Source organism: Gopherus evgoodei, chromosome 22 (genome assembly GCF_007399415.2).
Source record: "Gopherus evgoodei ecotype Sinaloan lineage chromosome 22, rGopEvg1_v1.p, whole genome shotgun sequence".
Taxonomy (NCBI): domain Eukaryota; kingdom Metazoa; phylum Chordata; order Testudines; family Testudinidae; genus Gopherus; species Gopherus evgoodei.
Window position 1 is genome coordinate 3,600,254 of NC_044343.1, and position 12,346 is coordinate 3,612,599.

At 56.3% G+C, this 12,346-nt stretch overlaps 1 protein-coding gene across 1 annotated transcript; it reads left to right on the forward strand.

Annotated features, from left to right (window-relative positions):
- The first annotated feature begins 1,606 nt into the window (after positions 1-1,606).
- LOC115638796 (zona pellucida sperm-binding protein 4-like) lies at positions 1,607-8,630 on the forward strand. The gene is made up of 12 exons (XM_030540789.1): positions 1,607-1,646; positions 1,961-2,082; positions 3,292-3,376; positions 3,760-3,915; positions 4,253-4,440; positions 5,166-5,263; positions 5,594-5,721; positions 6,150-6,339; positions 6,424-6,571; positions 7,107-7,194; positions 7,779-7,895; positions 8,476-8,630. The coding sequence occupies exons 1-12, from the start codon at positions 1,607-1,609 to the stop codon at positions 8,628-8,630; spliced, it is 1,515 nt and encodes a 504-aa protein (XP_030396649.1).
- The last annotated feature ends 3,716 nt before the right edge of the window (positions 8,631-12,346 follow it).

A 12,346-nucleotide genomic window follows, 5' to 3' on the forward strand; every position in this document is an offset into this window, starting at 1 on the left:
CGCACGTGCAGGGCGGGGCAAAGCGTGGGGCCCACTCAGGGCATGTCTCCACATACCAGAGCTAGCTTTGATCTAGCTGGCGTGGGTACCAACAGCGGCGAAGCTGCAGCAGCACAGGTCTCAGGGGCCCAGGCAGGCTTGGACAGCCCATGCTGTGTGGCTTTGCTGTTCCCATCCCTGAGCTAGCTGGGGTGCACCTACGGGTGCTGCAGTCACCCCCCTGGATTGCAGTGTAGACGTAACCTGTGGGGGAATGGGATGAGATGAGAAAAGTGTTCCAGGAGGGAGGGATGGAGAGGCTAGGCCTGGGGAAGCTGCAATTGGATTAATTTGCACAGATACTACTCCCATGGCGGGAGGGGGGATAAGACCGGGGCTCAGTTTATCCCTCTATAAATAATAAACCGCCTAGCACTTTACAGTCATCTGACAAAAGGAGTTCGCAAGCTCCCAAGCATTCCGGCTTTCTTCCTTTTCCACACTTGGTTTTTCCAGCCAATAAATAGCCCCTTGCCCCCTACGTGCCCCTCAGCCTTCAAATACTTTGTTTCCCTTTTAGAATGTTTCCTGTTGCATTAGCAAAACCTGTAGGGTCTTAACAAGGGTTTGGAGATGAGAAAATCAATAGAAAACTTTAGAAGGGATGTGGGTGGATGGGAAGGTTTGGCTCAATTTGGACCAAGTGCAGTGAGTTTCAAATCAAGGCCCACTGGAAGGTGTAAATGGACTGTTGGCATCACACCTGGTCCATATAGGAATTTAGACCTCGGTGCTGCCTCCTCGAAAGGTATAAGACTCAGCTAATGGCTCAGAAAGCTGTGAGTAGCAGCATAGGTGGAGTAGTCTGGGAAGTGAGGCTGCCATGATGTTTTGGGTCCTTTGTGGCCTATTTTTTCTGAGTGGGGGGGTTCAGGGTGGCTTTAGGAATGGGGGGGCTCTTTGGGATATTAGCTGGCTGACCTGTGGGCAGAGAAGCTTGGTGTTCAGCCTGTTCCCAAACCAGACTGAGATGGCTCCCCTTGTGCTGAGAGCTCTGGGTAAGTTGAGCAAAGCTAAAATCCTTTGGTCTCTCTAAGGTGTTGCTGGGATTCTGGGAGGCAGTATCCCCTAGCAGGTGAAGCTGAGGAGGTAGGGTGGGGGGTAGTATCTGACTACAAGTAACTTCCTGGGGTGTTGTCTGCTTGCCTCCAATGATAGTACAAAGTCAATGCATATTGACTGTCTCCAAAGCTCTAAGCTGCTTGGATAAAAGGTGCTAGACCAGGGAATACCTTGGGAGCAATTGGCCCAGTTAGTTAACAGAAACTGGCAAGTGTCTGAAAGGGTTTTTTACCTATAACTGCTGGTGCACTAAACTAATCCAGTAATGCATATGAACATAAGCTATACTGGGTTGGCCTGAAGATCCATCTTGCCCAGTATCCTGTCACCTGATAGTGGCCAGTGCCAGGTGCCCCAGAGAGCATGAACAGAACAGGGAATCATCTGGTGACCCATCCCCTGTCTCTGCTGGAGACCTGGCTCTGGAGTGAGGTGCATTGGATGCTGAATGACTTGGCTAATGTTATACCTCAGTTACAGCTGTAGGGGAAGAAGTATCCCAAAAATGGAGGATAAATGCCAAGCTGCTGAGGTGGTGCAAAGAGGTGGGGGAGTCCCCTTTGTGAGGCTAAAGGAGAGGAAATGGAGTGAAACTTGCCCTAAATCATGTGGGCTGGCCCATGGCATCGGCCTGTCTTTGAACAGTCTGTGCCCTGTAAGGCAGGCTCCTACTCCATCCCCACTGCTGACCTTAACTGGCAGTGCTTCAAAAGTCCTGGTGGTGGAAGGGAGGGGTCAGCGGTGTGACTCTTCTGCAGAGCCTCCCTGCTCAGGGTCTGGCAATGGGGGAGGCAGCAGATCTGGGACTACAAGGAACAGGGCTGAAGGTGCTTCATCTGATGCCCCTCTTGGCCTCCAGATGCAGACGGCAGGTCCCATGCTCTGCAGAGCAACCCTGCCTGCGGGACGCGTGTCGAGCAGCAAGCCAATGGCTCCATGGTGGTTGAGGCGTTCTATACTGGGTGTTATGTCAACGAGAGGGTAAGGCCCTGTCTGGGACCACCCCCAGCATGAATGGGATGGGTAGCAGTGCTCATGAAGGGGGTGTGAGGAGACCATGCTGGATCTGTCTGCAAGGGCCTAGCCATTAGTGCATGAAGCTGGGAGTCAGAGATCTGAGTTCTAAACCTGTCCCTGCCACTAACTTCCCATGTGCAGCAAGTCTCTTCACATCTGTGCCTCCATTTCCACATGTCCAAGCCTGCTTCTGAGCTTCATGGAGGCTGTGAGGCATGGCTAGGGTCCACATACCATCCTGAGAGCCTAGGCTGACCAGCGCTGTGAACAACATGTGGCATTACTAGTTGGGGGGGGGGAGGGTGGAGACTTGACACATGTTTGCTCTACTCCTTCCCCACCTCTGCCTTGGAAACAATTGCACTGACCTGGCTTCCATCCCTGCAGCTGGGAGCTAGTGATCAGAGTGATGTCACTGCTGCTGGCTTCTCATCCCCTGGATCTGTGGCTCTGGCCAGCAGTCCCTCTGCTGGCCCAGCTCAGAGGTGGAGTCCCCCATGCAGAGGGAGAGCTTGGCCGCAGGAAGGCAGATGACCCCATCTGTACTGGAAGGCCTGAAATCTTCCACCTTTTTTCTTCTCTCCCAGTAAAGCTGGCTCCTGGCTCTGTCCCTCAGTTAAACTGGCTCAGGGCAGGGCCGGCTCTAGGCACCAGCGTTCCAAGCACGTGCTTGGGGTGGCCCTTTCCAAGGGGAAGCTCTGGCTTGGTTTTGCTTGGGGTAGCAAAAAACCTGGAGCCAGCCCTGGCTCAGGGCCTGACTGTGCGGGGCATGGTCTGGCCTAGCAGCTAGTTCAGGGAGTGGAAGTCAAATCTTGGTTTCTTGTCTGTGTTCTGCCACTGAGATCCTAAACCCATCCAGGCCAACTGGTGCTAGGGTCTGACACAGGCTAGTGCTGATGGTGCCATGTTCGCCCTTGAGGGGCCAGAGGCAGAATATCAAGGCTGGAGGAAGGGTGATATTTGCTCTATAGGACTCCCAGCTGCCTGCTTGTCCCCTGTTGGGCCTGACTTGTGGGTCCAGGTGCCCACCCAAGGCATGGGCTGGAGTGGTTGTGAATCCTGCTGTCCCCCCTAAATCATTCAGGCCCCCTGGCTCTCCTGGAGCACATGGTGCTGGGGAGGGACTCTAGGTGGCTTGCACCATCACTGGTGCAATCTCTGCTTCCTGCCTAGGATGGCAGCTTTGTGATGACAGTCCAGATCGAAGGCCCTGTGGCTTCCTACAAGGAGGAGCTGAGGTGCCCAAACCACCTTCTAGGTAAGGGGCTCTGTGCCCAGGCTGGGGATGGGACAGGGATATTCCTGAATGATGCTGCTTGGTGTAGCTGGAGGTCTTGTCTCTGGGGATACTGGACCAGCTGCCTGGAATTGGCCACCTCCCTGAGGAGGGACTTGGCTGTGGGAGATGCTGTTTCCTGCTCCCACCTTTGGGTCGATAACTGGGGGTTCAGGCACTGATCAACTTATACATGGCTGAAGAGAAGCAGAAGCTCCAGCCCCTGGTGGTGCAGGAGGAGGCCCTGCCTTGTCTGGTTCCCAGGTCTCTCTCAGCCACCCAGTGGGGCTTCCTCTGACCATGGACAGGGTGTGGTTGCAGGGGGGACTGTCTGAGCAAGCACTGTGTCTTGCCTCTCTCTGTAGCCGGGGATGCCCCAAGCCCTAGCATGTGCTCTGCTGTCCAGTCCTCAGCTCGGCTGTCGTGTGCTGCCCCACCCATTGCACAAGGCAACTGCGAAGAGCTGGGCTGCTGCTACCAGCCCGGTGACAGGCTGACTCCCTGCTACTATGGCAACAAGGGTGAGCAAGGGCTTTCCTCTGCTGTGGGGAGCTGCTGGGGCATCTCCATGGCAGGCAAATACTGGGGGTTGTCTGGGAGGAAGAACCCTGTTGGGGCTTAGGGACCAGGGCCCCAGTGGGCTTTAGGACCCGGTGATGGAGTCTGTCCCTCTGAGGCCAGGCCTGTCCTGTCACACTCATCCCAGTGACTGTCAGGGGGCAGGACTAGTTCTAGCTGGTCTCCTCCTCCCCTTTCTAGAGGCGCCTGCTTCATGGTGGGGGTGGGCAGGGGTCCCCCAGCAAATGGCTCCAGCAGAGGCTGCAGCTCCCTGCTGAGGTACCGATGGCTCTTCCCCAGTGACCACCCAGTGCACCCCAGATGGCCAGTTCTCAGTTGCAATCTCAAGGGATGTGACGGTGCCACCCCTGGACCTGAGCTCTGTGCACCTGGTCAGTGCTCACAGCAGCAGATGTGCCCCGGTGTCTAGGAATGCAGCCTTTGTTGTGTATCGCTTCCCACTCTCAGCCTGCGGAACCACTGTCCAGGTAAAGGAGGCACCAGTCAGTCCACCCGCTCTGGGCAAGGCACTTCCCATCACTCTCTGAGCTACCTGATCGTCCTTGAGGTTATGGGGGAGGAGAGGGAGTGTCAGAGTCACCATGAGGCTGTATCTGATCTGTCCTGAGACTCTCACTTGCCCCTTGTAGCCTGGGGTTCTGAGCCTACAGGTTGTCCAAGGTTTGGGCACCACAGCTCTGCTAATGGAAAGTGCCATGTAAGTGGTTCATGGAAAGGCCAAATAGCCTTGGAGCTAAAGGGACCTTTGGGCAGGAAAAGAGGGGACATGGCACCCATTGATCTGGTTGGGTCCCTACATAGAACAAGCTTAGTGTCTGGTAGCTGTGCTACCGACTGGCCAGGAAAACAGCCTGTTCAGTGCAGCTGGTAGTCTAGTGGTATGTGAACACTCGGGGTGTACTAGTCCTGGAATGCCATCTGAGATTTAGGGGGTGGGCTGGTATATTGACCAGTTTCTGGTCAACTTGAGAACATGAGTGAAGTTGGCCTGGGCCTCTCCTATGCAGACTGGCTCAAGTCACTTTCTCAAGACCTGACTCCTGCAAAAGACGGGTGGGGGAGGGCACAGCCTGGGCCATTAGATCTTGGACCTGTTGGCTGTGGAGGGCTGAGCTGGCTACCACATGTGAATTCTCCCTTGCACAAGGCCTTTCTGGTGCCTCCAGCCTCTCTTCTCCTCTTCCCCTTGCAGACATCTGGAGACCAGAGGGTGTATGAGAATGAGCTGGTAGCAGATCGCCAAGTGCTCACATCCCGTTTCGGCTCCATCACTCGGGACAGCACCTTCAGGTAACAGGCCTGGCAAAGCTTGGAGGTCTCTGCTGGAAAGGGAGGGGTCCCCTTGTCAGCCAAGCAGAGTTTGAGTGTCTCTCCTAGGAGAGAACCTCCCCTTCAAGGAGGACTAGGGGATGAGCACTGGCTCTTCATCAACCCACTGCTGAGCTCCCTGCCTGGATCACCTCCTGCTGGGGGAGGTCACCTGATCTCCCCCAGAATTAAAGGAATGGATGGGGGGAGGCACTAACCACTCGCTGACAAGGTCTCATCTCACCCTGTCATCTGAGCATGCTTTCTGGGAGTCCAGAGGTGACCAGCTGTCTGGCCTCTTTCCCCACCCAGGCTGACCATCCGCTGCAGCTACTCAGCTGAGGACTTCCTCCCTGTGAACATTGTGGTCTCCACCCTTCCTCCACCGCCACCCGCGGTCGGGCAGGGACCCCTAGCCTTGGAGATGAGGATTGCTACAGGTGACTGCACATAGGCCTGCGAAGCACTTGAGATGCTTCTGAAACATTTAAGTGTCTGGCCCACTTCCATGCCTGGCTTGCCCCAGAGGGGTGATATGAACCCTTGGGCTGCTGAGTGGATCATTGTTCCTTGGGGTGGGGGTGGGGCTCTGCTCCCACAGCAACTGTATCCACTGGGAGGGGAGGAAATCTAGCCAGGCTTGGCCATGACCTAGCCTGGATGGTCTCCTGGCACAGCTGTACTGGTCTCTGGCCCTTCAAGGTGATCACTATTTGAAATGACTTTCCTGGTCTGCCTCCCAGTGTCCCAGCTAGGCCAGGAAGGGGTGACTCTGCCCCAGCACTTGCCCTGCAAAGCCCCCTATGAAATCAGTGATCCTGCCAGGGTCAGTGCAGGACTTGGTCATCTCATTTGATTCTTGCTGCAGATGAGCATTACAGCACCTACTACACAGACCATGAGTACCCAGTGGTGAAGCTTCTCCGGAACCCTGTGCACATCGAGGTCCGCATCCTCCAGAGAACGGACCCGGGCCTGGTTCTGATCCTGCACCAGTGCTGGGCCACCCCAAGCACCAACCCCCTGCAGCAGCCAGAGTGGCCGATCCTTGTGGATGGGTGAGCGTGAGTGGGTGGGGATGGGAGGGGGGCAGTGACTGCCAGATAAGATGCCTCAACCCATCACTGCTTGTGACCTTTCAGATGCCCTTATGAAGGTGACAACTACCAGACCCAGCTGGCGCCTGTGGGTGAGGCCTCAGGGTTGCAGTTCCCATCTCACCATCAGCGCTTTATTGTCAGCACTTTCACCTTTGTGGCTGTCACCTCCCAGCGAGCGCTCTCAGGCCCGGTATGGCTCCACTCCCCAGAAGGGATTAGTCCTGGGACTTCCCCTAGCCAAGATGGTGGGTCAGGGATCCTCCCACAAATGAAGCAGAGACTGACCTGAAGCTGCTTTGCAACCTCCTAATGCAATTCCCACCCTCTTCTCATAGCTGGGTGGGGAGCACCTGAGTGGACAAAAGACCCTAATCTACCCTATGTAGCCTATTCTGATCACACTGGCTCACCTGGCCTGAAGCAGACCCCATCTAGTGTCTGGAGCCAATCATGACCCTGCAGGCCACTCTCATGGCCTTAGGCTGCAAAATTGCAAAGCTCCATGCTGGGTCATGCCTGTGCAGCTGCATGACAGACCAAGTTTCTGCCTCTGCAGAGCTGTTGAGAGCAAAGGATCCCACTGCTGTAGCTGGCTGGATGTCTGTGTGTCTCTCTCTTCCCTGTGGCTGTCAGGAGCTGGAAGCTCTTAGGGGGAGGGAGGCCAGTGACCCTCTGATGATCCCCTTAATCCATCCTCACCAAGCATGAATTCTCTCTGCTTCCAGGTTTATTTCCACTGCAGTGCCTCTGCCTGCCTGCCCTCTGGGCTGGAACGCTGTGTAGTCCAATGCCCCACAAACCTACAGGGGAGGAGTAAGTCTGTTCCTCCTTGGCATCTGTCTCTTGGCCCCCTCAGGCCTGTTGAGAGCAAGACCCTTGGGTCTTGCCCTTGGCAGACTGCCAACTCTAGAACCAGCCCTTCAGACCCCTGGATTTGGGGTGCTCAGTTAAGACAGGCCGTGGCAGGAAGGTCTCCACTCCACAAGGCATGAAGGCTTGGCTACGAGCTGTCATGGCTCTTGCTAGACTGAAGCTGTCTCATCAGGCCTCCTGCAAGCTACCCTTCAGGGGACCTCTGAGACCCCCCCCACCTGCACACACTTAGACTGGCCAGAGGCCTCTGGCAAGGTACCCAGGCACTAGCCATGGCTCTCCCCTTCCTGGGTGCACAGTGACAACTTTTGTGGCGCTTCTTCTGCCTCAGCTGTGACCCAAGCACCTCTGAGATGGTATCTCCACTCTCTCTCTCAACCTTCCCATGGGGGCTGGAACTGGGCTGCTTCTCCATGGGCCTTGTGCTGGAGACAGTCCCCAAAGCCCTAGCCTGGAGAGGGTGGGGTGTCAGTTTTTCAGGGACTAAGGAGAGTGGTGTCAAGACAGTTCTCTTCCCTTTCCAGCAAGAAGAGCCTCCCAGAGCCAAACATGGGGGAAGGAGCCCCTGAGCCTGGTGACAGCTGAGGGGCCTGTGGACTTCCGTGCTGGCCAGGAAGCAGAGGAAGACCTTGCCCAGGAAGGTAATGGAGCAGGCCTCAGGGGTACCTAGGGGTGAAATGGGACCATAGCACCCACCTGCCTCACAGGACAGGTATCGTGCTTTAAACTGCAGGGTTTGGGTACTCCAGGAATGGGGGCCAGCTCAGAACTTCTCAGGTCCCCTCTCCTGGAGGGTGGGGGGCAATGGACATAGTGGAGGGAGGGACAAGCCCCTCCTTTCAGTGGTGGCTGGGCTGCCGAGCCAGGGGAGGGAGGTACAGAACAGCCCCAGGCTGCTGGCACTATGAGGCAGTGCTTAAACCTGGCCAGAGATGTGAGGAGCCCCTCACTTCCCATCAGGGCCTAATGTAAAGCTGCTTAATGCTTCTCTCAGGGGGCAGCAGGGTGTATCAGTCTGAGGGAGCCCCTCAGACTCAAAGCCAGAGCACCTCCTTCAGAGGGGGGATGGCTGAGCTCTGCCAAGCCTTGGCAGGCCTAGTGTGGAACTGCAAGGGGGCAAAGCCCCCATGGGGCAGTGGGGAGGATTATGGCAAGATCTGGCAGTGATTTGAGGACTGGTGTCTGGCTGCTCTTGCTCCTAACCAGCCTCTCCCTCCCCAGGTTCCCATGGACTCAGGCCCCTGGTGGAGTGGGGAGAGGTGCTGGTGCCGCTGGCAGGGGCTGTTGCTGCTGTCGCAGTTGCTGTCATGGTGGCTCTGGGCCTGAGGAAGCACTGGGGCAGGCGAGGACGTGCCAATGGGACCACAAGTGCTTAAGGAATAAACAGATCAAGTGAATGATGCCTCCTGTCATTACTGGTGTGTAGGGGAGTCTGCTCTGCACTGTGGGTCTGCCATTGTGCACTAAGGAGGGAATCAAGGCACTGGGGCCCCATAGCACCAGGCAGGCCTGGCTCATTGCACCAAGAGGCAGCTCAAAGGTGCTGGCCTTCCTAACTAGGAATGGTGCAGAGGGGGGACCTGCAGGGCTGGTGACAGCTAGTGATTTAAGGGAAGCAAATGGCCTGCTCATAGAAGGCAGAGCAGGGTGAGTCTCATCAAGGTCTTGCCTTGCTAAAGCAGCTGGCTCCAGAGCTCTGCTGAATCCCCAGCTCCCTGGGCTCAGGCCCCTGTATGATTGGTGGGGGGAGTGGCACAGGGGGACAGCAGACTAGACCCAGATTCCTGCATGCTGGTGTCTGAAACTAGCTCTGCAGCCTAGCTCTGGTGCCCTCAGAACACACTAATCAGCTGCTGCAGGGGAAGGTTAATTGACAGGGCTCTGGTGGAAATTAAATCCTCCACCTCCAGAAAGGCAAACAGGGGCTTCTGCACTGGCTGAGTCAGGGGCCAACTCCAATCATCCAGCTCTTCCTGCTGGCAGGAAACAAGAGGGCTAAGGCACAGGGAGCCTGGCTCTGGCATGGGGTCTGGCTGCTCTGAGCCACATTCTGCTGTTGTGAGTTCCACTGTTGGAACATGCAGACTCTGCCCCCTCAGAGGGGAGGGGATGTGTGCTGGAGACTCTTGCCTAGGGGCCTATTCTGTACCCAGTCCAGGGGCTTGTACAAAAAGGTGGACTCTCCTGTAGAAAAGCTGTTTGTGGTATAAATGGCAGTGCACTGAACTCTAGTACCACTTACCTCTGAGCTCCTGGTGCCAGCTAGGCACTTCCCTGTCCCAGGAGAAGGGATTGAAACACTGACCCACTGTGGGAAGGAAAGTCGGTCACATTTTCAGCTCATTGACCTGCCTGTGAGTAGCTGCAGGGAAGGTGGAGAATCAGGCATGGGCTGCCCCAGCGGCAGTGGGTTCCCCCTCAAGCAGGGTGGTGTCTCTACTCACTGTGCCCACATCTAGCAGAATAACAGTAGCCAAGGCTCTAGCCGACCTTCTGCTGTAACCAATCATACAACATGGTGCCAATTAACTCCCCCAGCTCAGGCTTCAGCAGCAGTGTCTGGGGGCCCTGGCTGGGCACTGAGAGGAGGGGGACAGGTCCCTGAGAAGGAGTCTCTTTGGGCTGGCTCTAGGCCCCATCCTGCTCTCTAAATCAGGTTCAAGTGTCCCTTTTATCCTCCTTTCAAAGGGGGGAGCCATTCCCCTTAGTCACTCCAGGCCCAGGCTTGCTTGTCAGTCAGAGTAAAGCTGTTCAAATGACCTGGCCTAGGGTAAATATCCCACTTGGCCTGGAACCAACAGGTGGGGCAGGGCCAGATTGGCCTCTGCTGCCCCTCCCTGCAAGCTAAGGGGCAGGTAATTAGTGGCTTCTCTCCCACACCTGCTACATGGGAGCAGGTTCAGCTTTGAGGATGCTAATTAACATGGGTGAGGGTGCCAAAGGCTGCCTGGTTTCCCCCATTACCAAGAACTAGCTGGGCAGGGGTCTGTCCAGTCCATGGGCCACATGCTGGTGGGGAAAGGGCTCCGGCTCCTGTGCCTGGTAAGAATCTTAGGAGCAGGTTGACCTAGTCTCTCACCCCAGGCTGTGGGGTTTCCAGCAGGGCTGTGGTGGGACTCTGCCTCCTGGCCCAGCTCACACACCCAGCTGCTGTCTGTCATGTGACAGAATTGCAGCAACTGGCCTGCATGGCAAAACAGCAGGTCTCAGTTTCTTCCCCCTGGGTGCATTAGGTCAGCTGAGTCCTGGGGTGAGAAACAGTCACTGTGGGGTGTGCTGGGTCCTCTTGGGGTGTGACAGACAGCAGGGCGTGAGCTGAAGATGGAGGAGCATGTCCAGAAGTGGCTGCTCCCAGAGAGCACTGAAGGCTGGGGTGACACTGCTGCAGGAGGGTCTGACTGCCTTTTACTGCTGGTGGTGATTCTGAACCCCACCTGGGATCTTGGGTATGGAGCTCTGCCCCCGTGGCCGCGGGAGAAGGGAAGTTCTCTCTCCATCTCATATGCTAGAGTTGAGCAGTGTCCTGACCACATGCATCTGGTATTTGCAGGGTCTATTCCCTCCGTAACTGAATGGAGCTGGTGAGGGCAGGATATGCTGCCTTATAATGTGGCAGATCTCTAACGAGGTGCAGAGAGCCTGGGGCGAGAGAGGATCATTAGCATTTCCTGCTCAGGCCAGCTGGTGCCTAGCCCCTGAGCAGAGCAGGTCTGTGCTGGGGGGTGCTGCTCATACTGCTAGGGCCTACATTCAGCCAAAGCAGCTGGGCTGGCAGCAGCTCTGAGCTAGGGGCCACTAGCCCTGGCCAAGCAGGAAGCAGCCTCTCCACGCAGTGATTGCAGCAGGGACAGCTGGCTAGCACCCTTCCAGCTTCACAGGCCTGCTGAGCAGGTGGTTACTGGGCTGGAGCCCTGGGGCGTGTCTCAGCTGCTAATTGCCTGGTTGGGAGCATTCAATGGAAGAGGGTCGCTGGACAGGTTCTAGCCCAGGGCTAGGTGGTGTAGCAGGTCAGTGGCTGGCTCTGTGGAGGGAAGTGAGCCCTGCCGGAGGGGGAGAGCTGGGAGGGGCAGGTTGCACCTGCACCATTTGTTACCCACGCTCCCCTCGCAGGCAATGCTCTGATATGCTCCTTGTTTCTCGGCAGGTGGCCAGTCTGACTGGACACCCTACCATGCACAGATGGGGCTAGACCCTCCCCATCCTGCAGGGGTCAGTTGGAACCTCTCCACAGGTTGGGTTTGCCCTGTCCAACAAGACCCTGAGCCTGAGCTGTTCCTTTAGGTGCTGCTGCAAATACCAGCTGACCCAGGAAGAGCTAGACAGATGCTTTCAAGCGGCATTTAGGTACTGTTGGCCCACTGCAAATAATACCTCTGCCAAGCTCCTCATGGCCCTCTAGCGCTGATGCAGAGAGGCACCGCTGGGGCTGGTCTAAATACTGTCCTGCCTGGTAGCCACCAGTACAACCCCGCAGGGGGGAAGTGGGGCTGGGGCCTGTACAGGAACAAGCTCTGGGCTGTATGCTAGGTCGGCCCCACCTGGTCACTGCTAGAACTGATACCAGTTCACAGGGACAAACTCTGCGTAGAGCAGGCCTGGGAGTTCTGGGGAACCTTCAGAGCAGGAAGAGGGTCCCCGGCGATGTTGGCAGGCAGGAAAGTGGAAATGGCACATCACTGAAAAGAGAAGGCTAGAGGCACAGGGTTGAGTACAAATCATTTAATAGGAGCCTGGCATTAGCACCCTTCTCCATTACTGTTTGGGCTCACCACAGGCGCAATGTGCTCTGGAAAACAAATTGGGGGGGGGGTGGAATTTCAGGGCCCATGCAGCTTTTGAAAGAAACCGACCCCTTCGAGGGCCCATGTCACTATTTCTTTCCCATTTCCTTTACTGTCCCTTCCCGCTGGGGACTGCTCCTCCCTGGGCCTGCCCCTTGTTCAGCCCTTCACACAACTAGGCAAAGTGCACAGCAGCTGTTTTACCAGGCTGCTTCGGGAACGTTTCTCATACCCATCTGGCACTGGAGCTAACAAACACCTGGAGAATCAGGGCCTCTAGTGTGACCATTTTCCCGCTGCAGCAGCAGCTC